General features: G+C 41.0%; 1 protein-coding gene across 3 annotated transcripts in view; it reads right to left on the minus strand.

The window, feature by feature from the left end:
* col14a1b (collagen, type XIV, alpha 1b) overlaps nucleotides 1-24,781 on the minus strand; it is a 255,917-nt gene that overhangs the window by 74,560 nt on the left and 156,576 nt on the right. For all 3 annotated transcript variants that reach the window (XM_060915314.1, XM_060915311.1, XM_060915312.1), the window contains 9 exons: nucleotides 23,284-23,358; nucleotides 18,720-18,859; nucleotides 18,354-18,477; nucleotides 17,291-17,434; nucleotides 12,293-12,457; nucleotides 9,713-9,751; nucleotides 1,669-1,807; nucleotides 704-846; nucleotides 518-627 (listed from right to left, as the gene is read on the minus strand). In XM_060915314.1, coding sequence (XP_060771297.1) covers nucleotides 518-627; nucleotides 704-846; nucleotides 1,669-1,807; nucleotides 9,713-9,751; nucleotides 12,293-12,457; nucleotides 17,291-17,434; nucleotides 18,354-18,477; nucleotides 18,720-18,859; nucleotides 23,284-23,358 — 1,079 coding nt within the window. The remainder of the gene's footprint in view (nucleotides 1-517; nucleotides 628-703; nucleotides 847-1,668; nucleotides 1,808-9,712; nucleotides 9,752-12,292; nucleotides 12,458-17,290; nucleotides 17,435-18,353; nucleotides 18,478-18,719; nucleotides 18,860-23,283; nucleotides 23,359-24,781) is intronic.

Here is a 24,781-nt window from a genome sequence, read left to right on the forward strand (position 1 = left end):
CAGAGATAATGAGATGAGATTATCACCCTGATAGCCTTTATTTCATTTGTCTAACACACTCAACATGTCAGACTTACAGTCCTCACTCCAGCAACTACACACTCTACCCACCACATTAGCTTCACTGGAGCTACTGAATGAGCCACAGCAGTTTACTGAAGTGTGAGGAGAAGGTCAATATCTAAGGTGAGACACTAATGAAAAACTAGATGATCAGTATTTTGCACTTCACTCTCTGCTAAGTTAGTCACTCTGTATGAATGATAAGTGCTTTTACCATGAGGCTGAAGTGGTGAGACGTCATATAGATGAGTTTGAGAACAAGGCTAGCTCATTCTGCATGGGCTCATTTTTTGGTTGTGCTTTAAAAAGTTCAGCATAAACTGGATCAGTGTTGAATTTGAGTAAAATGTTGCCCAGAACAGCACAAATCAGCTCTGCATACCTGAAGCTATATGTGTTTCACTGTTTTTGAAAGTTTGATAGACTAAGCGTGTTGGAGTTTGTGAGTTCTTACCTTATGGAAACTGCCATAGAAGAGTTTCTTAATCTCAGGACCCTCAAATGTGACAGTCTGAAAATTCCCCTTATAGTCGTTATTGAAGAATGTCAGTGTTTTCCCTGCATCTGTACACAGATCGGAAAGAAATGGAACACAAGGGAAAACTTAATAACATGATACACACACACACACACTACTCACTGTCTAGGATGACACCCACTAAGGGTTCATTTCCTCTGTTGAGAATTTCCCATAATGCAAACGGTTCCTTAGGGGTTTGGGGCAGCAAGCGGAACACCATGGCGATTGTATAATCAGACGGCAGACCCTCAGGGTGGATGGACCTGGAATCAAAACGGAAGCACAGGGGTTCAGTATACTGTAAAAACCCCACCCCATTTCTTTCTTTCTTTCTTTCTTTCTTTCTTTCTTTCTTTCTGCCAATCTGTCTGTCTGCTTTCCTATCTATCTATCTATCTATCTATCTATCTATCTATCTATCTATCTATCTATCTATCTATCTATCTATCTATCTATCTATCTGCTGATCTGAGCTCTGTGTGTCTACCTGCCTATCTATCTATGTCTATCGATCTGCCAATTTTCTGTCTGTCTGTCAGCTGTGATGTCCTCAGAATACATGTGTGTGTGTGTGGGGGGGGGGGGGGGGTGTTGGAGCATACTAACAAGCAGTGTTGTGTGTTGGTGTGACTGTACAGGATGTAACACCATCTCCACATCAAAGTGAGAAGGAAATGTTAAATGGAGCACTGAGATGTGTCGAGCTTTGTAATTGTGCAGAGAACAGAAGACAATGAAAAGCCTAAATAAACATTATAGACTGTCGACTGAGCCCAGAATATCATAAGAGCATTTGATGTATGATTTGTTTATGTTTTGTTAGGGATCAAATGTCCCGACAGGGACAGGATTATCTAAGGGTTTTCATCTTGTGGGACATGTGGCTTGTCCCCACAGGTTATACTGTTCGTTCTGTCTGTCTGTCTTTTTTTAAATAAAAACAGGTTTTACTGAGATATTATTTGAGACACAGGTTCGGTTTACGTGGACCATCGCATTAATTCGCTACATTTACAATTATGTCAATGCAAAGTCCTCATAATGATAGTGTGTGTGTGCGCGTGCATGCATGTGTGTGCACGCACCGGGTCGGTTGTGCCAGTAGGGCATCGCTGGCAAGTCTATAGCTACTAAAGCTGTTAAAGGTTCCTGGCTCCATGGAAACGCCCGCCACATTGCTGTACAAATGCTCCACCAGCCCAAACATTTCCATCATTCTAAAGCCTGAGAGAGAGAGACAGTTAGTTCAATTTAGTGCACTGTCCCAAGCTGCTTATTTTTGTCTTGTCAAATAAGAAGAAAGATGAAGTTGGAAATCAGATTCACTGGTAGTGCTTATAAAGATAAGAAACCGGGACATTACTTTGATGTAATAAAGGCCTCCAGAAAATATAACAGACAAAAGTCTGTGACAGGGAGTCATGTCTAATAATGTAATATTGAGTGTCTGAGGTTAAAACATGAGTCTAACCTGACGTTTTGCTGAAAAAAAAAAGATTAAGAGGATTAACATATTTAAAGTCTGTTTAAAGTCTTATATAGTCATATTTAATGTACAACCCCGATTCCAAAAAAGTTGGGACAAAGTACAAATTGTAAATAAAAATGGAATGCAATAATTTACAAATCTCAAAAACTGATATTGTATTCACAATAGAACATAGACAACATATCAAATGTCGAAAGTGAGACATTTTGAAATTTCATGCCAAATATTGGCTCATTTGAAATTTCATGATAGCAACACATCTCAAAAAAGTTGGGACAGGGGCAATAAGAGGATGGAAAAGTTAAAGGTACAAAAAAGGAACAGCTGGAGGACCAAATTGCAACTCATTAGGTCAATTGGCAATAGGTCATTAACATGACTGGGTATAAAAAGAGCATCTTGGAGTAGCAGCGGCTCTCAGAAGTAAAGATGGGAAGAGGATCACCAATCACCCTAATTCTGCGCCGACAAAGAGTGGAGCAATATCAGAAAGGAGTTCGGCAGTGTAAAATTGCAAAGAGTTTGAACATATCATCATCTACAGTGCATAATATCATCAAAAGATTCAGAGAATCTGGAAGAATCTCTGTGCGTAAGGATCAAGGCCGGGAAACCATACTGGGTGCCCGTGATCTTCGGGCCCTTAGACGGCACTGCATCACATACAGGCATGCTTCTGTATTGGAAATCACAAAATGGGCTCAGGAATATTTCCAGAGAACATCATCTGTGAACACAATTCACCGTGCCATCCGCCGTTGCCAGCTAAAACTCTATAGTTCAAAGAAGAAGCCGTATCTAAACATGATCCAGAAGCGCAGACGTCTTCTCTGGGCCAAGGCTCATTTAAAATGGACTGTGGCAAAGTGGAAAACTGTTCTGTGGTCAGATGAATCAAAATTTGAAATTCTTTATGGAAATCAGGGACGCCGTGTCATTCGGACTAAAGAGGAGAAGGACGACCCAAGTTGTTATCAGCACTCAGTTCAGAAGCCTGCATCTCTGATGGTATGGGGTTGCATTAGTGTGTGTGGCATGGGCAGCTTACACATCTGGAAAGACACCATCAATGCTGAAAGGTATATCCAGGTTCTAGAGCAACATATGCTCCCATCCAGACGACGTCTCTTTCAGGGAAGACCTTGCATTTTCCAACATGACAATGCCAAACCATATACTGCATCAATTACAGCATCATGGCTGCGTAGAAGAAGGGTCCGGGTACTGAACGGGCCAGCCTGCAGTCCAGATCTTTCACCCATAGAAAACATTTGGTGCATCATAAAACGGAAGATACGACAAAAAAGACCTAAGACAGTTGAGCAACTAGAATCCTACATTAGACAAGAATGGGTTAACATTCCTATCCCTAAACTTGAGCAACTTGTCTCCTCAGTCCCCAGACGTTTACAGACTGTTGTAAAGAGAAAAGGGGATGCCTCACAGTGGTAAACATGGCCTTGTCCCAACTTTTTTGAGCTGTGTTGTTGTCATGAAATTTAAAATCACCTAATTTTTATCTTTAAATGATACATTTTCTCAGTTTAAACATTTGATGTGTCATCTATGTTCTATTCTGAATAAAATATGGAATTTTGAAACTTCCATATCATTGCATTCCATTTTTATTTACAATTTGTACTTTGTCCCAACTTTTTTGGAATCGGGGTTGTAATTATAACATCCATGAGACTGGTTTCTGTTATAATTTACCAGAGGTGGACAGTAACGGAGTACATTTACTTGAGCACTGTACTTAAGTACACTTTTTGAGTATCTGTACTTTCCTTAAGTAGTATTTTTTTGGAAACTTTAACTTCACTACGTTTGAAAGACAAATATTGTACTTTTCACTCCACTACATTTCTATCAAGGTCCTCGTTACTTGTTATGATGAAGCAGCTTTGAAAGTGGATGTTTTTTCTTTTCTTTTCTAAAACGTGATTGTTTTTTTTCACAGGTGACACTGAGACAGTCTATCAGTAATCACTAGAGTCACGTCACGTCCATAGACTGTATAAAATCAAGTTCAGTGATTTCTCAGCAACATTATTTAACACGATCAGTTGATGGCAGAATGGAAGGAGGCGGTTCTTCTGGGGAATGCACACACTCATGGCTATACCTAGAACCCATGTTTCAGTTTTCTAAAAGGATTAAAGACTCATTTTGTTTTAAATGTTTGGGGTTTTTTTGCCTAAAACGAACCACATCACAGCCGACAAAAACCCGCTGTCCGACCTGCGAAAGCATATTGAGATATATGTTTTATTCCAATAGAAAGCTTGCAACGAAGTTGTCTGTGCTTTTTGAGCTAGCGATAACATTGCAATAGCTGTGCAGTCTGGTTAGTCAAATGACTTTCTATGGATTTGCTCGCCAAGTTGCCATCGCCTTGTCCACGGCTAACGCTAACACATAGCTAGTTAACTTGGACACCGTTAGTTAGCATGTAAAAATGGAGTTGCGCTAACATGAATAATGTTAACTTATCTGAAGTCCTTTCAGAAATGTTTTAGCATAATCTTGCCAAATAAACAGAATGTAGAAATCTTTCTTTTCTAGTCACGTTAGCTACCCAATCTGATTTTGAGTTTGAAAAGAGTTTGCTAGCATGTCAGGTGGAGTTTCACTGACTAGCTAGCTTAACATTAAACCACCATGATGTCACAGCATGCGTTCATTTTGTGAATTCACAGAATAATCCAGTCGGTTGCTTCAGAGGCATTATAAGTGTTGTGTCAACAATACAATGATGTGTTGACAGAAAATGTACTTTTAATACTTAAGTATTTCATCTCATTATCTCTAGCCGCTTTATCCTGTTCTACAGGGTCGCAGGCAAGCTGGAGCCTATCCCAGCTGACTACGGGCGAAAGGTGGGGTACACCCTGGACAAGTCGCCAGGTCATCACAGGGCTGACACATAGACACAGACAACCATTCACACTCACACCTACGGTCAATTTAGAGTCACCAGTTAACCTAACCTGCATGTCTTTGGACTGTGGGGGAAACCGGAGCACCTGGAGGAAACCCACGCGGACACGGGGAGAACATGCAAATTCCACACAGAAAGGCCCTCGCCGGCCACGGGGCTCGAACCCGGACCTTCTTGCTGTGAGGCGATAGCGCTAACCACTACACCACCGTGGCGCCCTACTTAAGTATTTTTAAAAGCAAGTACTTCAGTACTTTAACTTAAGTAAAAATTTGACTGGACAGCTTTCACTTGTATTGGAGTAACATTTGACCAGTGGGATCTGTACTTTGACTTAAGTAATGAACTTGGGTACTTTGTCCACCTCTGTAATTTACATTATACCAGCTGTAAACAGCTGTTCGCTCACCAGCCTTTCTCTTTTCTCTCTCGAAGTCAATAAGACAAAAAAAGCACCTTGTTATGTTCATGAGAAACTAGAAAGCGCAGAGTCCACTCCCATCATGTCGGGAAACTTCCTGACATTTACCGTATCAAGAAGTATACAGTAAGCAACGCTCTTTTTAATCTTCTTATGTGAATCTCAATACAAATCCCTGTTTAACTTGTGACTATAGAAACGATAAACGATTTGCCTTGTAGCTGGAACTACTGTCAGAGCGATGTGATAGAAAATAAATCAACAACTTCATCTTCTGATATAAATAAATATTTGTATAAATGTGGAGGTGATGATAGAAAATCGCACACACTGATTGGTCAGTACATTCAGACTATTTCTTGATAATCACCTCGAGTGACTCGGCAAAATGGTGGCCGATCGCTTCGTCACTGGAAGTGAGGAAGAATTACAAATGATGAAAGAAAATGCTGTTCCTAAAAGCACTAAAGATGCGATGAAGTTTGGTCTAAAACTATTCACAGGGAAGGTGGAAATGCAATTTATTTTATCAATTTCAAAACAAAGTATTTTATGTGAGTCGGCGTAGATAAGTGACACAAGTCTGTGCCGCACTTTTATTACATTTCCATGCTGCTTTTGAAGTTTGGAAATCTTTTTTTTTAATATGATTTATTTTTCAATAATCACCGGTGTATTTATATTATATATTTATTCACTTCGCCTTCAGCGAATAATTGTTAATTATTCTATCTACATTCACTGGATATGAGCAATCGTGCACTCTGATTGGTGACTCTACGACTAGAATATCAGCTCTGATAATACATACGGCCAAATTACTCAATTCTGATTGGTCAATCAAGGAGGGCTTTTTTCCTTAACACAGGGACGTATTTCTGAAATGCTATTGGCTAGTTCATTGCTTGGTTACGGTTACAAAAATCAGTAAATTTTATCAACAAAACGGCTGACTCTGCTGACTCAGCAATGCCGCGTTTTGCTATATTTGACGAAGAAATGTCAAAATTGAAAGCTGCAAGCGAAAATGAAAATACAAAAAAAAAGTACAAATTTTTGGCTTTCCGTGTTTAAGAAATGGGCCGCAGAAAGACAAATAAACGACTCTCTAGTGGCATATGAATGCTGTGAGTTAGACAAGGCGCTATCGCAGTTTTATGCAGAAGTGAGGAAAGAAAATGGGGAAAACTACGAACCAGACTCTCTTAAAGTAATGTAGGCAGCATTGGATCGGCATCTGGGATGAGAGAAATATCCGGGATCGATCCTGAAAGATGTTACTTTTCAAGAATCATGAAAAGTCTTCAAGGGAAAAGCGAGAGATTTGCGGAAACAAGGAATGCTTTGGAAAGTGATTCAAACGTGCAAGATAGTCTTGCGCCCTGATTCTCATTTCATCTCATTATCTGTAGCCGCTTCATCCTGTTCTACAGGGTCGCAGGCAAGCTGGAGCCTATCCCAGCTGACTACGGGCGAAAGGCGGGGTACACCCTGGACAAGTCGCCAGGTCATCACAGGGCTGACACATAGACACAGACAACCATTCACACTCACATTCACACCTACGCTCAATTTAGAGTCACCAGTTAACCTAACCTGCATGCCTTTGGACTGTGGGGGAAACCGGAGCACCCGGAGGAAACCCACGCGGACACGGGGAGAACATGCAAACTCCACACAGAAAGGCCCTCGCTGGCCACGGGACTCGAACCCGGACCTTCTTGCTGTGAGGCGACAGCGCTAACTTGGTTCAGAAAATGTGAATGGCAAATGTTGTGAACTTGAATGGCTTCCGAAGTATGAATTTGGCCCTATTTATTATAAACAAGCCCTGTGATGACCTGGTGACTTGTCCAGGGTGTACCCCGCCTTTCGCCCGTAGTCAGCTGGGATAGGCTCCAGCTTGCCTGCGACCCTGTAGAACAGGATAAAGCAGCTAGAGATAATGAGATGAGATGAGATATTATAAACAAGTAATCGTATGGGGCTAAGTAAAATTAAGGATCAATTTCACTCGTGATTTCAAAGTTTTGAAATTGCAATTTTCAAAACTTCGAAATCACTTGTGAAATTAATCCTTAATTTTACTCGGCCCCATACAATTACCTATACATATTAGTGCATCTCAAAAAATGAGAATACCATGAAAAAGCTCCTTTTTTTCATAATTTAATTCAGAAAGGTAAACTTTCATATATTCTATATTCATTACATGTAAAGTGAAATATTTAAAGCCTTTTTTGTTTTAATTTTGATGATTATGGCTTATAACTCATGAAAATCAGAAATCCAGTATCTCAAATTATTAGAATATTCCCTAAGATCAATCAAAAAAAGGATTTACAATACAGAAATGTCCAACTTCTGAAAATTATATTCATTTATACACTCAATACTTGGTTGGGGCTCCTTTACCATGAATTACTGTATCAATGCGGTGTGGCATGGAGGTGATCAGTCTGTGGCACTGCTGAGGTGTTATTGAAGCCCAGGTTGCTTTGATAGTGGCCTTCAGCGTATCTGTATTTTTGGGTCGGGTGTTTCTCATCTTCCTCTTGACAATACCCCATAGATTCTCTATGGTGTTCAGGTCAGGCAAGTTGGCTGGCCAATCAAACACAGTAATATCATGGTCAGCAAACCATTTGGTAGTAGTTTTGGCACTGTGGGTAGGTGCTAAGTCCTGCTGGAAAAGGAAATCAGCATCTCCAAAAAGCTCGTCAGCAGATGGAAGCATAAAGTGCTCTAAAATCTCCTGGTAGATGGCTGTGTTGACTTTGGAATTGATAAAATATAGTGGACCAACACCAGCAGATGACATGGCACCCCAAATCATCACAGACTGTGGAAACTTCACACTAGGCTTCAAACACCTTGGATTCTGTGCCTCTCCACTCTTCCTCCAGACTCTAGAACCGTGATTTCCAAATTAAATGCAAAATGTACTTTCATCTGAAAACAGGACTTTGGACCACTGAGCAACAGTCCAGTTCTTTCTCTCCTTAGCCCAGATAAGACACTTCTGACATTGTCTCTGGCTCAGGAGTAGCTTGATATTAGGAATGCGAAAGTTGTATCCCCTTTCTTGAAGATGTCTGTTCGTGATGGGTCTTGATACACTGACACCAGCCTCAGTCCACTCCTTGTGAAGCTCTCCCAACTTCTTGAATCAACTTTTCTTGACAATCCTCTCAAGACTGTGGTCATCCCTGTTGCTTGTGCACCTTTCCCAGCCACCCTTTTCAGCAATGACCTTTTGTGGTTTACCCTCCTTGTGGAGGGCATCAGTGATCATCTTCTGGACAACAGTCAAGTCAGCAGTCTTCCCCATGATTGTGGTTGTGTGTACTGAACTAGACCGAGAGATACACTGTGTTCATACTGTTTTACTCAAACTCGAAATGAAACATTCTAATATTTTGAGGTTTTTTTATGTTTTTGTACTGTATGCCATACTGATTAAAATTAAAATAGAAAAATGCTTGAAACATTTTAGTTTATGTGTAATGAGTCTATAATATATAACATTTTCACTTTCTTAAATAACTGATGGAAAATATTGAACTTTTTCACAATATTCAAATTTTTTGAGATGCAGTAGTATACCGTGAGTAGAGAAAAACAAAATGGCGGCACGTGTTGCTGAACCAACCGAGGACAAAACAAAAACTCTACTCAAAAACCAAACCCCCCAAAAATGTTGTGTATTTAAAAGAAACAGAAATAGCTAAAATAATATAGTTTTTTGTTTGTTCGTTTTTCCCAATATTTCCTGTTCCACACTCCAGCCCAGTCAGTGGCGGTAATGCACCTTTAAGTTTGTTTGCCAACCGCCAAAAAAACCATAAAGAAGAAGAAGAAGAAAACCCCCCAAAATACAAAAAAGCAACAAAATATGGGATAAAAGTATTTGATGGTAAGAACGTATCTTTATTATTTTTCAATAATTATTATTATTATCATCGCATTTTTCAGAAATTGCTCGTGTCATTTCACTGGTTTGTTTACATTCTAAGTGGAAATTATGTTGTCGGACGTTTTATATAAAGTTTTTATTTATTGAATTTGCAAAAATCCTCTGTTTCTCAAAATCCAGTGAATGTGGATAGAATAAAACAGTTATTCCACTCAATCTCATCGTACGTGGATTATAGCCGACTCGGTGCGATGCGCCTCGTCGGCTATCAGCTCATGTACGACTCGATTTTGTGGAATAACTGTTAATTAGTGTACAGATAACTCGTGTGTATTTATAAGTTAGTATTGTGTATGACTGACCTGGCTGTGTGCTTCCACTCATCGCTACAGAAGGACACGCTGCAAAACACAAGAAAACAAATCATTCAGAGACTGTAACAGAAAACTCCAACTCACTCATTCACACACAGATTTGAAACAGCAACACACATATTTGGATGGGATCAGGACACTTCGTCCAATGACCGTTTTGTCCAATAGTTGAGACGTTTCGTCCAAAGCCTTTTTCAGACGCACTGTCAGTGATTTTATATGTGCGACATATGTCCCACAGTCAGAGAGCGGTAGGAGATGGATGCAAAGGCAGAAGTAATGTTTATTAACGACTGTGAAAACACACAGGCAAACAATCCAGAATGGCAGGCAGTCTCATAAATGAGCAAAAGGTTGTGCGAAGCACAAACAGGCTAAATCAGGCAAAGACAAAAACAGAAACTAAGAACAGAAAACAGGATCAGGAACCCAGGGACTCTACACGGGAGACTAAGGCTCGGTAATATGTGCTGATGTGGTGTAATACTTCGCACTGGATGTGCGTTTTCTCAGTCTTTATACAGGCATGCTCATGCCTCTTGATCATGTGCAGGTGAGCCTCATTAACAGCGTGCGCGTGGGTCCGGAGCGCACCCGAGCGGACTCTCGCATGCGCGCTGTTAATGAGGCTCACCTGCACATGATCAAGATGCCTCAGCATGCCGATATAAAGACTGAGAAAATGCACGTTTTCTCATATCTGGATATCATATCTCATATCTCGCACTTGCCAAGGATATCTGGCAAGTGCGAGTATAGATTTTCTATGTACAGTGGATATAAAAAGTGTACACACCCCGTTAAAATGATAGGTTTTTCTGATGTAAAAAAAAAAAAAGAGAGAGATCACGATAAATAATTTCAAAACTTTTCCCACCTTTAATGTGACCCATAATCTGTACAATTCAATTGAAAAACAAGCGAATCTGTTCTGGGGAAAAACATTAAAAAACCATACAATAAGCTGGTTGCGTAAGTGTGCACACCCTTAAACTAATACTTTGTTGAAGCACCTTTTGATTTAATTACAGCATTCAGTCTTTTTGGGTTCACACCCGCCATCAATTAAAATGACTCTGATTAACCCCAAATAAAGTTCAGACATTTACTCAGTTGCCTCCTCCAGCAAAAGCCAGGGTTCACAGAGAGCTTACAAAGCATCAAAGGGATCTCATTGTTGAAAGGTATCAGTCAGGAGAAGGGTGCAAAAACATTTCCACAGCATTAGATATACCATGGAGCACAGTGAAGACCGTCATCAAGAAGTGGAGAAAATATGGGACAACAGTGACATTACCGAGAACTGGACGTCCCTCCAAAACTGATGAAAAGACAAGATAAAAACTGGTCAGGGAGGCTGCCGAGAGGCCTACAGCAACACTGCAGGAGCTGCAGGAATTTATGGCAAGTACTGGTTGTGTACTACATGTGACAACAATCTCCCGTATTCTCCACATGTCTGGACTATGAGGTAGGGTCAAAGAGAAACATCCAGGCCCGGCTAAATTTTGCAAAAAAAACCATCAACTCTCCCAAAAGCATGTGGGAAAATATGCTATGGTCTGATGAAACCAAGGTTGAACTTTTTGGCCACAATTCCAAAAGGTATGTTTGGCGCAAAAACAACACTGCACTTCACCAAAAGAACCCCATACCCACGGTGAAGCATGGTGGTGGCAGCATCATGTTTTGGAGTTGTTTTTCTTCAGCTGGAACAGGGGCTTTAGTCAAGGTGGAGGGAATTATGAACAGTTCTAAATACCAGTTAATTTTGGCTCAAAACCTTCAGGTGTCTGCTAGAAAGCTGAAGATGAAGAGGGACCCCAAAAAAGTTTTGGAATGGCCCAGCCAGAGCCCAGACCTAAATCCAATTGAAAATCTGTGTGGTGACCTGAAGAGGGCTGTGCAAAAGAGACGCCCTCGCAATCTGACAGATTTGGAGCGCTTTTGCAAGGAAGAGTGGGCAAATATTGCCAAGTCTAGATGTGGCAGGCTGATAGACTCCGACCCAAAAAGACTGAATGCTGTAATTAAATCAAAAGGTGCTTCAACAAAGTATTAGTTTAAGGGTGTGCACACTTATGCAACCAGCTTATTGTACATTTTTTTTTTAATTTTTTATGTTTTTTTTCCCCCGAACAGATTTGTTTGTTTTTCAACTGAATTGTACAGGTTATAGGTCACACTAAAGCTGGGGAAAGTTTTTAAATTATTTATCGTGGTCTCATTTTTTTTACATCAGAAAAACTGATCATTTTAATGGGTTGTGTACACTTTTTATATCCACTGTAATTTGGTCTAATAAAAACGATCTCTCCTCACAAGCGGCCCCAACCGAACGCGCCCGAAGTCGACACTAGCAGATTACCATCATTTCCGATTTCGTTTTCATTTTGCAAAAATGTGCTTTGCTTCGGTCAAATTCCATTGAGTATTCATTCCTACTTTTTTCCGAACAAACAAATACCTGAAATATAAAATCGTGCATATGAAAAAAGGCTTTGGACGAAACGTCTTAACTATTGGACGAAATGACCTGTATCCATCTAATTTGGATTAGAGACTTACTCGCGGATGCAGCCTCACAGACAAATGTGATGAGTTTCTCTTCGATTTTTCGGAAAGCGTCAAGGTCGTCCACGAAGAACACGTGCCTCTCGCTGGGTTTGCTGGCGATGCTCACCAGCTCTCCGTAGTCAGCGTCGGCAAAACCAATCGCAAACACGATGTAACCTGGAGTGAGTTAGGAACTTTATTATCTCAAGAACTACAGATAAAAATCACAGTAAAAGACACGACGGTTTCATTGCCAAAACAACAAATAATGCAGAAGGTTATTCTTCATTACCTGGAGTACAAATACAGGGTTAGTCAAAATTATGTGAACACTAATGGATTATTTTTCTCCTGAATGTGTGGTGTGCCGTGACCGTGAAATGTGTCCAGGCTTTAAATGGTACTGTTGCTTGCTGGTTTTTGTGTGTTGAACACGATGGCGAACAGGTCGAGACTGTCCTGTCCATCTTGCACATATGATGTATGTTTTGTGAATAAATGGTTTCTACCATTTAAGCGTTAATATACTTTTGACTAACCCTGTAATCGACAGCCATTTAAATAAATTTCACTTTTCACTTCATGCAAATTTCACATAACAGTGAAACAAAATGAATAAAAAACTATACACTCCCCCATCCTCCCCACCCACCCACGGGCATCGTGAGGTTTATTTTGTAGGTTCTTTAGCTTTGGTGACACCACAAAAGGTTGATTTTGTGTCTTAACATTGATAGATCAATTTCTTTCACAATAAAAACAATCACCACAAACAATACAGAATTAACAGACCTTCACAAATGAACGTTGGTCTCCATTGGAAGTATTAATGCATGAACATGGCACTCAGAGCACTGAGCGAATCAGAAGACTACCTTTTTCATTTCTGCGCCACACGCTTTAAAAAATAGTGACGCTTACCTTTTATCACAGTTCATGTGGGATATGGATGAGCTGCAATAGCAAGTACTACATTTATGCTCTCATTTGCGGTTGTTTATTAGCAAACTGCGAAAGAAACTTTACCTTGCTAGATATCAAGAAACGTCTTGTGCTGTAACGTTGTATTCTGAAGCCGTAAATCCTTAATTTTCTTGATTAATTAGATGGATGTATGAAAATTCTTCAGCACCAGTAGCTCTGTGAAAGGTCGGTCTGGTGAGAAAATGTTGCCGGTTCAATCGAATAAATAGAATTTAATTATTTGTTATCTGTGCAGGGAGTTTTGGATTATCTGAGTTTAATTATTTTAATACCAGCAAGAGCTTAGAGGGAGCAAGAGGAAAGGGAGACTGACTGTTTTAGGGCATACCTAACAACGTGTTTTCTTTCTCTCTCTCTTCCCCCCCCCCCCCCCCCCCCCCCCCATCTGTCCCTCTGAGTTACATCTTGATCCTGGGATTGAGATGCTGGCCTCTTCTGCCCCTCGGACCTGCTTGATCCATCCTGGTGCCCTGTGTCTGGTCGGAGTTTTATCGCCCCACTCCTGTGAAGGACGGCCCCATGAGGACAGTTGAGGGTTATACCTGTTAAAACTGTTAATATTATAGTCAGGCTGTCTGTTGTTGCCCAAATGAGGATGGGTTCCCTTTTGAGTCTGGTTCCTCTCGAGGTTTCTTCCTCATGTCGTCTGAGGGAGTTTTTCCTTGCCACCGTCGCCACAGGCTTGCTCATTGGGGATAGATTAGGGATAAAATTAGCTCATGTTTTAAGTCGTTCAAATTCTGTAAAGCTGCTTTGCGACAATGTTTATTGTTAAAAGCGCTGTACAAATAAACTTGATTTGATTTGATTTGATTTGACTGACAACAAGGCAAATAGAGAAGCTTTTATTTTTTTTTTTAAAAAGTAAGGTTTCTCACTTTCAAATGAGACTTTTTTTGGTCATTTAATGAATATTTTATGAGCAATGTAAAGGATCTTGAAGATTTGTCCTGACAAGTCTTACTTTGAAAAGGTCAGTTTTGTTACACTTTATAGTATGAAGATATGAAGTTTATAAACGTCATATCTTCGTGCCACCATGTAATGTTCTTTATGTTATATGGACACATCCACAAAAAAAAAAAAAAAAGCAAGTTTATCAAAAGAATTTTAATTTTGAACCGGTTCGCCATTTTGACAACGAATGTCCAGTCAGCAGGAAAACACTGGCAGTAACATCATCGGAGTGAAATGTCAGCGATTATTATATATCCAAGACACTTTTTTGACGGAATAAAAACACGTGTTCTGTTCCCTTGTAGCGGGTTTCATTCATTTGGTTCGACAGCATGCAATATTGTTAGCATATCGCTTATCCTACATGTATTATGTCACTCTACCAAATGGAGAATGAGCATTGAATATGGTTTACGACAGCGTTTCTCAACCTTTTTTCAGTCATGGCACCCTTCAGAAGTATGCAAATTCTCAAGGCACCCCCATATAAAATATACGCAGTCACGCTGACCCCGGCAGTGATGTTGTGACATGGGAAAGGGGGCCGTGAGACAAATTTTGCTGATTCATGAGGTGGCGATGATCTGCATTAGTGTAACTATCGTATTTTGGAATTTTAATTGATTTTATTTATTTCAATGTTAGAATATATAATTTTTTGACGGCACCCCTAATGAAGCCAGACGACACCCTGGTTGAGAAAGGCTGGTTTACGATATTGCATGGTTGTCAAGACAACATGACAACCAGAGCTGATGTGAATATCCAATGAGAGAGTTTTCTGCTGCGCATGCACAGAAGCATTTCTTTGTTCAACGGCGGCACCCGCAGTAAACTGTCGCAGTGAAATGAAAATGCCAAGTTGTAAACAAACATGGCCACCAGGTGGTGTAGTATTTAGCACTCAGTAAGAAGGTCCTGGGTTCGAGCCCAGCGGCCAACAAGGGCCTTTCTGTGCGGAGTTTGCACGTTCTCCCCGTGTCTGTGTGGGTTTCTTCTGGGTGCTCCAGTTTCCCCCAAAGTCCAAAGACATGCAGGTTAGGCTAACTGGTGGCTCTAAATTGACCGTAGGTGTGAATGTGTGTTTGTGTGAATGGTTGTTTGTCTCTATGTGTCAGCCCTGCGATGATCTGGCGACTTGTCCAGGGTGTACCCTGCCTCTCACCCATAGTCAGCTGGGATAGGCTCCAGCTCGCCTGCGACCCTGTACAGGATAAGTGGCTACAGATAATGGATGGATGGCCACCAGGTTTGTTTTGTTAAAGATGGAAGATTTTGAGAGAATTCTGATGTATTATAATAATAATAATAATGGCGGGCGGCACGGTGGTGTAGTGGTTAGCGCTGTCGCCTCACAGCAAGAAGGTCCGGGTTCGAGCCCCGTGGCCGGCGAGGGCCTTTCTGTGTGGAGTTTGCATGTTCTCCCCGTGTCCTCGTGGGTTTCCTCCGGGTGCTCCGGTTTCCCCCACAGTCCAAAGACATGTAGGTTAGGTTAACTGGTGACTCTAAATTGACCGTAGGTGTGAATGTGAGTGTGAATGGTTGTCTGTGTCTATGTGTCAGCCCTGTGATGACCTGGCGACTTGTCCAGGGTGTACCCCGCCTTTCGCCCGTAGTCAGCTGGGATAGGCTCCAGCTTGCCTGCGACCCTGTAGAACAGGATAAAGTGGCTACAGATAATGAGATGAGATGAGAATAATAATGGCTTTTTCATGGTATATCAGATATATTCCATTCAACTACTCATCTTCAACTCATTCAATATCATGCTAGCTGAAAGGAATATATCTGATATACACTACCATTCAAAAGTTTGGGGTCACCCAGACAATTTTGTGTTTTCCATGAAAAGTCACACTTTTATTTACCACCATAAGTTGTAAAATGAATAGAAAATATAGTCAAGACATTTTTCTGGCCATTTTGAGCATTTAATCGACCCCACAAATGTGATGCTCCAGAAACTCAATCTGCTCAAAGGAAGGTCAGTTTTATAGCTTCTCTCAAGAGCTCAACTGTTTTCAGCTGTGCTAACATGATTGTACAAGGGTTTTCTAATCATCCATTAGCCTTCTGAGGCAATGAGCAAACACATTGTACCATTAGAACACTGGAGTGATAGTTGCTGGAAATGGGCCGCTATACACCTATGGAGATATTGCACCAAAAACCAGACATTTGCAGCTAGAATAGTCATTTACCACATTAGCAATGTATAGAGTGGATTTCTGATTAGTTTAAAGTGATCTTCATTGAAAAGAACAGTGCTTTCCTTTCAAAAATAAGGACATTTCAAAGTGACCCTAAACTTTTGAACGGTAGTGTACCACTCAACGCCAGCCAGTATTATTTAAATATGCACTCATATCCGTGATGTACTTCGAATGAAAGATACGAGTTTATCATGAGAACATAAATAGCTCCAGTTAGAGATTTTCTACATAAATATATTTTCAAAACTCTGCTGCTCGACTCCTCACTCAAACCCGCTCTCAAGACCACATCACCCCTGTCCTCCAGAAACTTCACTGGCTCCCCATCCCTTACCGCAGCCGATATAAACTTCTCCTCCTCACCTTCAAATTTCTCCATAACCTTGGCCCAGCCTACCTGACTGACCTGCTCCACCCATACACCCCTTCCTGCAGCCTCCGCTCATCGGATGCCAACCTCCTTTCCACCCCTTTCAGGTCCAGGCACAGGACCTGGGGGGATAGAGCCTTCTCAGTTGTTGCCCCCACTCCCTGGAACTCACTCCCCAAATCCCTCTGTGACTGCACCGACCTAACCACATTCAAATCATTGCTCAAGACTCACCTTTTTAAATCCGCCTTTAATATTTGTTTTTTGCCTTTTTTTTAATTTTGCTATTGCTTTTTATTCTTCTTTGTATGTTTTTATTGATGTTTGTCTTTATTCTGTATGATTTTACTGTTATATCGACTTGTCCCTTGTAAAGCGTCTTTGAGCATTGTTAAAAGCGCTCTATAAATACAATTTCTTCTTCTTCCTCTTCTTCTTCTTCTTCTTATTAAAGTTTTGTTTTGGATTTTCATTTGGGTAACTCACCTTCCATTTGTATTTCCTGGGAGATTTTATTGACATCGTCTTGGGAACGGCCGTCTGTTAACACGACTAACACTTTGGGCACGCCCCTCCTGGTTCCTCCAGCCCTGGTGAAGACTGCGTCCTTCACATGCTGCATAGCTCTTCCTACAGAACAGAGGTCAGAGTTCAAAGTTCATCAGTCACACAGCTTACCCAGAGCTATAGCTTACTGAGGTTCCTGCAGATGTTTGATTTACTTCCGTAACACTTAATGTGATGTAACTTCGGACGAACGTCAGTCTGATTAGGTCGAGGCCATGGCCTAATGATTTGACTGAGATGAGAATACCGCCTACTTAGCTCAGGTGCAAACATCTGACTACTTCTGGTGATAAAATAGTTGCCATTTTGGCCAAATTATAAGGTTAATACTTTGAAAATGATATGAGATGCACAATGTGCAGGAAATTGAAATAAGGCAATTGAAATGCGTTATATCACGATGACATGTTGAATGGTCATATATACACTATATTGCCAAAAGTATTTGCTCACCTGCCTTGACTCACATATGAGCTTAAGTGACATCCCATTCCTAATCCATAGGGTTCGATATGACGTCAGTCCACCCTTTGCAGCTAGAACAGCTTCAACTCTTCTGGGAAGGCTGTCCACAAGGTTTAGGAGTGTGTTTATGGGAATTTTTGACCATTCTTCCAGAAGCGCATTTGTGAGGTCACACACTGATGTTGGACGAGAAGGCCTGGCTCTCAGTCTCCGCTCTAATTCATCCCAAAGGTGTTCTATCGGGTTGAGGTCAGGACTCTGTGCAGGCCAGTCAAGTTCATCCACACCAGACTCTGTCATCCATGTCTTTATGGACCTTGCTTTGTGCACTGGTGCACAGTCATGTTGGAAGAGTCTGCATGCCTAGGTGCTTGATTTTATACACCTGTGGCCATGGAAGTGATTGGAACACCTGATTCTGATAATTTGGATGGGTGGGTGAGCAAATACTTTTGGCAATATAGTGTACGTCTGGATGACATGTCATTTCCTTCACTTCAGAAGAAGATAAGTCTACCTGTTTTTGTGTTGCCTCCTTTATAGGAAATCCTCTGAATGGCTTCCAGAAGACTCTCCTTGTTATCATATGCGTTGAGCTTAAACTCAGTGCGAGCATCATCGCTGAACTGAGCGATGGCTACCTGCAGTCAGAGGACAGTGCGAGAGAGCAAGAGAGACACCCTGATATTGAAACAAAGAACTTTGGACAATAAAAGGAAGTGATGTACCAGACTATTGCTGTTGTAAATCCTCTATCTTTTCATGTATTAAATATTAAAATGGTGCTTAAATGAGACATGGCTCTTGATAAGAGTGCCTGCTAAATGACTAAATGTGAATGCAAATCTAAATGAGTGTAGTAACAAATTCTGTGCTTTCTAACCTGTGTGCCTCCAGGTCCAATTTCATCCAGCGCTCCAGTTGTGCTGTACAGGAAGCGGATGATCTTCAGGAAGTTGTCATCACCGATGCTCCATGAGCCGTCCACCAAAAACACCAGATCTGCCTTTGCAGCTTTGCAAACTGGTAAAAGGATAGAGAGAGAGAGAGAGAGAGAGAGAGAGAGAGAGAGAGAGAGAGAGATTCAGTTGTCATGTGACTGACTGCTGAACTAATGAAACAGAGTAGAACATGCAGGAAGCGTTTTCCCTTCTGTGAAGTTGTTAATAGGCCTCGAGTCGAGTGATTCTCAAAGCGAGGTCTCGGAAACCTCAGGAGTCACCAAGAAGTCTGTGGTTTTAGTTTTTTAGTAGTTTGCTACAGAGGAAAACTACCATTTCCCACAATCCAGTTGCTATATTTATGATTTAACTCAGATATGTAATTGTTTGCGTGGTCACCTGAACTGAATGGGTTTAACCCAAACCTCAACTATAAATAATCAGCGCTCGAATTAAGTGGTCTCGCAGTCTCGCCGCGACAGTTATTTCCTCTGTGCGAGAGTTGTTCAGAAAGTCAGGTTGCCCCACGCACAACTTGATTTTTCAAGCAGGGGCAACCTGACTTTCTGAACAACTCTTGTACAGAGGAAATAACTGTCGCGGCGAGACTGCGAGACCGCTTAATTCGAGTGCTGATAATTTAAATAATGTCAGCTTGTGTTGACAATAATGTGTGTGTCCTTGGAAAGTTCAAGAATTAAAATTAAAAAAAAAAAAGAGAGTTCTGTGACTCCAGTAAATAGCTGGAATATTACTGTATAACAAAACTAATATTTAAATAGTTGGATTGTGTTCATGAAACAAATCTGCACTGTGGGGGTCAATTAAATTACTTTACAGTTAAATAGCTGCAAAGATTTTAGATCAGAAATGAACCATCTCTCTCTCTCTCTCTCTCTCTCTCTGTGTCAATCTAACAGTTCAACCTAATTTCATTCATTCATTTCTAAAGCACTGGAAATACAGCTTGACCATTACAATAATAACTAGAAAAGCACTCGGAGAGCGCAGACCTCCGCCAAGAATCCTTTAAAAAAAAAAATCTGGGCTCCAGAAGGTGATCCGGATCACCACCAAAATTTAATGGATTGTTACTTGTGCCCAGTCACACCTCTGGAAAAAATTTCAGAGCAATCCGTTCATTACTTTTTCCGTAATGTTGCTAACAGACATACCAACAAACAAACCAACGCTACAGAAAACATAACCTCCTTGGCGGAGGTATTAATAATAACTAGAGTGCATTTCCGGAGAAAATGTGAAAGTCTGCTTGCTCAGGTGTGCCGCCATGGTGACCTGGCAAGAGAGGCGACCGCATGCCCACACGAAAAGTTTTGTGTCAACACGCGAAAGTTTGGCCAAGACACAAGGCGGATTCTCATACGGAGATGACAGGCTGGCAAGGTTCTTTACAGGGACATCCCAGAACATCACTAACATGACAATTTAGATGTAATTCTAAATCCGTAAAGAAATATGACCCAAAACACGGTTTTGTTCATTGTGGCGCCTCCTAGTGGCCAAATGGCACCAAATTTGATGAGGATACATGAACTGGTGCCGAAAATCATCTCAACAAATATGGTCTTGATACGTCAAAGCGTTTCTGAGATATGAGCCAAAATACATTTTTGCTAATTGTGACGCCCCCTAGTGGCCAAATGACACCATATTTGATGAGGTTAGTTTGGATGGTATCCAAAGTCATGCCACTAAATATGGTCTTGATAAGTCAAAGTGTTTCCGTGATATGAGCTCACTTCCTGTCTGGTGGCTTCAACATCGATTTTGATTGGCTGCCACGGGCGAATGCTTCGACGTATGAAAGCGAAGCGAATATCATTCATTAGGCATCGACTGGAGATCATGTGTGCCAAGTTTCGTGATGATCGGACAAAACATGTGGCCAGGGTCACTCTACTTTCACTTTGGACAAAATTCAAAATGGCGGAAAATCTAATAATGCGGAGAATGACGTCATAGGGTGCGTTGGAATCGTCTAGCTCCAAGGATTCCAACGGCACCAGACTTATGAAAATCGGACATACTGATTAAAAGCTACGTGCATGAACGCATATAAGACTGATCAGTTGGTGGCGCTAGAGCATAAGATGTACCAACATGAAACTTGATGAAATCAATCAGGGTGCACTCCTCTATCAGTTTACCAAGTTTCATGACTTTACACCTTACGGTTTGGCCTACAGAAGGAAAAATCTGTTTTTTGCATTGCGCGCCCATTCATTTCAATGGGGAAAAAAATAATCCTTTAAAAAAATCTGGGATCCAGAAGGTGATCCGGATCACCGCCAAAATTTAATGGATTGTTACTTGTGCCCAGCCACACCTCTGGAAAAAAATTTCAGAGCAATCCGTTCATTACATTTTCCGTAATGTTGCTAACAGACAAACCAACAAACAAACAAACCAACACTACCGAAAACATAACCTCCTTGGCGGAGGTAATTAATAATGATAGTAACTGCCAGGGCAAACATAAGCCAAATATTAACAATAATAAAAGCACTACTATTACTATTACTACGAGTATGAGTACTACAAGTATTACTACTATTATGTCTACTGCTGCTACTCATAGTACTGCTAATACGAGTACGAGTATGATGACTATTACTACTATGAGTACTACTACTACTGCTACGACAACTATGAGTACCACGGGTACTACCACTATTACTACTACGAGTATGAGTACTACTACTATGACTACAACTACGAGCACCACAGGTACCACCACTACTACGACTGCTACGACTACTATAATGAGTACTACTACCACCACCACTACTACTACGAGAACTATGAGTACTACCACTGCAATGACTACTATTACTAGTATCACGAATACTGCTACCACTATGAGTACTACTACGGCTACGACTGCTATTATGAGTACTACTACCACCACTGTTACTACGACTATTCAGTTCAGTTGGTCGGGTTCAATGCCCGAACTGATGATCACATCATCAGTTTTTCTTTGGCTAATCAGACACAAGGTACGCCACCACTCTTGCTGGAGCGGTTGGGGGTTAGGTGCCTTGCTCAAGGGCACTTAAGTCAATCCTGCTAGTCTGGGGAATCGAACCAGCAACCTTTTGGTCCCAAAGCTGTTTCTCTAACCATTAGGCCATGACTTCCCCAAAGTACGACTATTACTACTACCACCACCACCACCACTACTATAAGTACTACTACTACTGCTTCTATGAGTATGAGTACTCCGAGCACTACTACTATTACTACCACTGCAACTACGAGTACTAGTACTACTGCTATGACTACTACTATTACTACAACTAGTACTACTACTACTACTACTACTACTGCTACTATGAGTGCAAGTACTTTGAGCACTACTACTACTACTATTACTACTACTAGAACTACTACCACCACTACTGCTACTACGAATGCAAGTATTCTGAGCACTACTATCACTACTACTAGTACTACTACCACCGCTACTGCTACTACGAGTGCAAGTACTTTGAGCACTACTATCACAACTACTAGTACTACTACTGCTACTACGAGTGCAAGTACTCTGAGCACTACTACTACCACCGCTACTGCTACTACGAGTGCAAGTACTCTGAGCACTACTACTACTACTACTACGATTACTACTACGAGTACTACTACTACTACTAATAATAATAAAGAAAGAAAGCACAACTTTATTCATCACACACTTGTGAAATTTCCTCTCTGTATTTAACCCATCTGAAGCAGTGAACACACACATGCACACACGTGAGCAATGAGCACACACACATACCCAGAGCAATGGGCAACCCTGCTAACAGTGCCCGGGGAGCAGTTGGGAGTTAGTTGCCTCACTCAAGGGCACCTCAGCCCAAGGCCGTCCCACATTAACCTAACCGCATGTCTTTGAACTGTGGGGGAAACCGGAGCACCCGGAGGAAACCCACGCAGACACGGGGAGAACATGCAAACTCCACACAGAAAGGCCCTCGCAGGCCGCTGGGTTCGAACCCAGAACCTTCTTAAATAATAATAATTGAAAAATTATAGTAGTAGTAGTAGTAATAATAATAATAATAATTATTATTATTATTATTACTACTACTATAATTTTTCTTTTTCTCCCTCTCATCTTCAAACTAAATCTGATTTTCAGCATCAGGGCACTGAACTCCGAGCGTCTACAAAGTCTAACACCGGTAATAAGAGACTGTGTTTCCATGGGAACACCCTGATGTTTATTCTTTGGCGTGAGTGAAATTATACATTTTGACAAAATCAAATCAATTAAAAGTAAAGTCTTTTAAAAGTTAGTGGAGGTTTACTGCAGGCAATTTGACACAATTATGTTTTTAATATGCAATGAAGACAAAAAAATATATATCTTTAGTTTCCTATAGTGTTTTTAAAAAAAGCCATTGTGTTATTGTTTGAATGTACTGTAGTTTTATGTGATATGTTACGAGAGGAGCTTTTTATTTGCAGTTCGAGGCCTACCTTCCTTAGCCACAGGGATGGTGGGGAGCGGCGTGGTGGTGGGAGGCCTGGTGGGAGGACTGGTTGGCACTGGGACTAGCAGAACACACACCGAGATAAACACACACAAAGAGACAGAAAAGGAAGGAGGATGAGCATGCAAATGTTTGGATTATACAGTTCAAACCACCAGCTGTCGAGGATTTATTCTAAAAGTGTTAATCTATAGCCTACACACTGCTTTGGTTAGGAAGTGAAGTGAGGATGTGGCCTGTCTCGCCTCTGTGATCTGTCTGATGATGTGTCTGATTCGCTGTTTGATCAGGCCTCCTGTTTCATGGGATCAGTGACAGTGGATGAGTGTTTACCTATCTGAGTGGATGATGAGGATAACCAGCACCACCACCCTTTATATTTCACAGATTTTTCTCATAAATTGAATATGTGCCTGGGAGCTGCCACATGTCGCCTAACCACATTCACAAAGGCTATGAGTAATTATCACTTCGGTGGGGTGGGGTGTGTGTGTGAGTGTACCTGTGTGTGTGTGTGTGTGTGTGTGTGTGTGTGTGTGTGTGTGTGTGCCACATCTAGGGTTGGGACTGTGTGACTGAACACAGCGCATAAGGAAATGCACTGAATGTGTTAAAATTATTTCAACAATGTTAATGCTAACGTGACCATGTATAATATATATTACATGGACACGAATGTTTTACTGGGAAATACACTACCGTTCAAAAGTTTGGGGTCCCTTTGAAATGTCCTTATTTTTGAAAGAAAAGCACTGTTCTTTTCAATGAAGATCACTTTAAACTAATCAGAAATCCACTCTATACATTGCTAATGTGGTAAATGACTATTCTAGCTGCAAATGTCTGGTTTTTGGTGCAATATCTCCATAGGTGTATAGAGGCCCATTTCCAGCAACTCTCACTCCAGTGTTCTAATGGTACAATGTGTTTGCTCATTGCCTCAGAAGGCTAATGGATGATTAGAAAACCCTTGTACAATCATGTTAGCACAGCTGAAAACAGTTGAGCTCTTTAGAGAAGCTATAAAACTGACCTTCCTTTGAGCAGATTGAGTTTCTGGAGCATCACATTTGTGGGGTCGATTAAATGCTCAAAATGGCCAGAAAAATGTCTCGACTATATTTTCTATTCATTTTACAACTTATGGTGGTAAATAAAAGTGTGACTTTTCATGGAAAACACAAAATTGTCTGGGTGACCCCAAACTTTTGAACGGTAGTGTACACCACTCGTACTTTTCATCCGAGCTCCGTCCAGGAACACGGAGAACCAAAACCATGACATAAATCTCTATATGTCGCTCATGGGAAAACTGATGAATTGTTTTGATAAATTTGGGTACGTTTTGTTTGTGAATGTGTCGATATAATCAAAAGAAAATCACATGTTGGCTTGAAGATATGATTTGCATCTACTTGTGTTGAAAAACTTGTATTTTTCATCTGAAATACATGACATATTTAAATAATATTGGCTGGTGTTGA

Source organism: Neoarius graeffei, chromosome 2 (genome assembly GCF_027579695.1).
Source record: "Neoarius graeffei isolate fNeoGra1 chromosome 2, fNeoGra1.pri, whole genome shotgun sequence".
Lineage (NCBI taxonomy): Eukaryota > Metazoa > Chordata > Actinopteri > Siluriformes > Ariidae > Neoarius > Neoarius graeffei.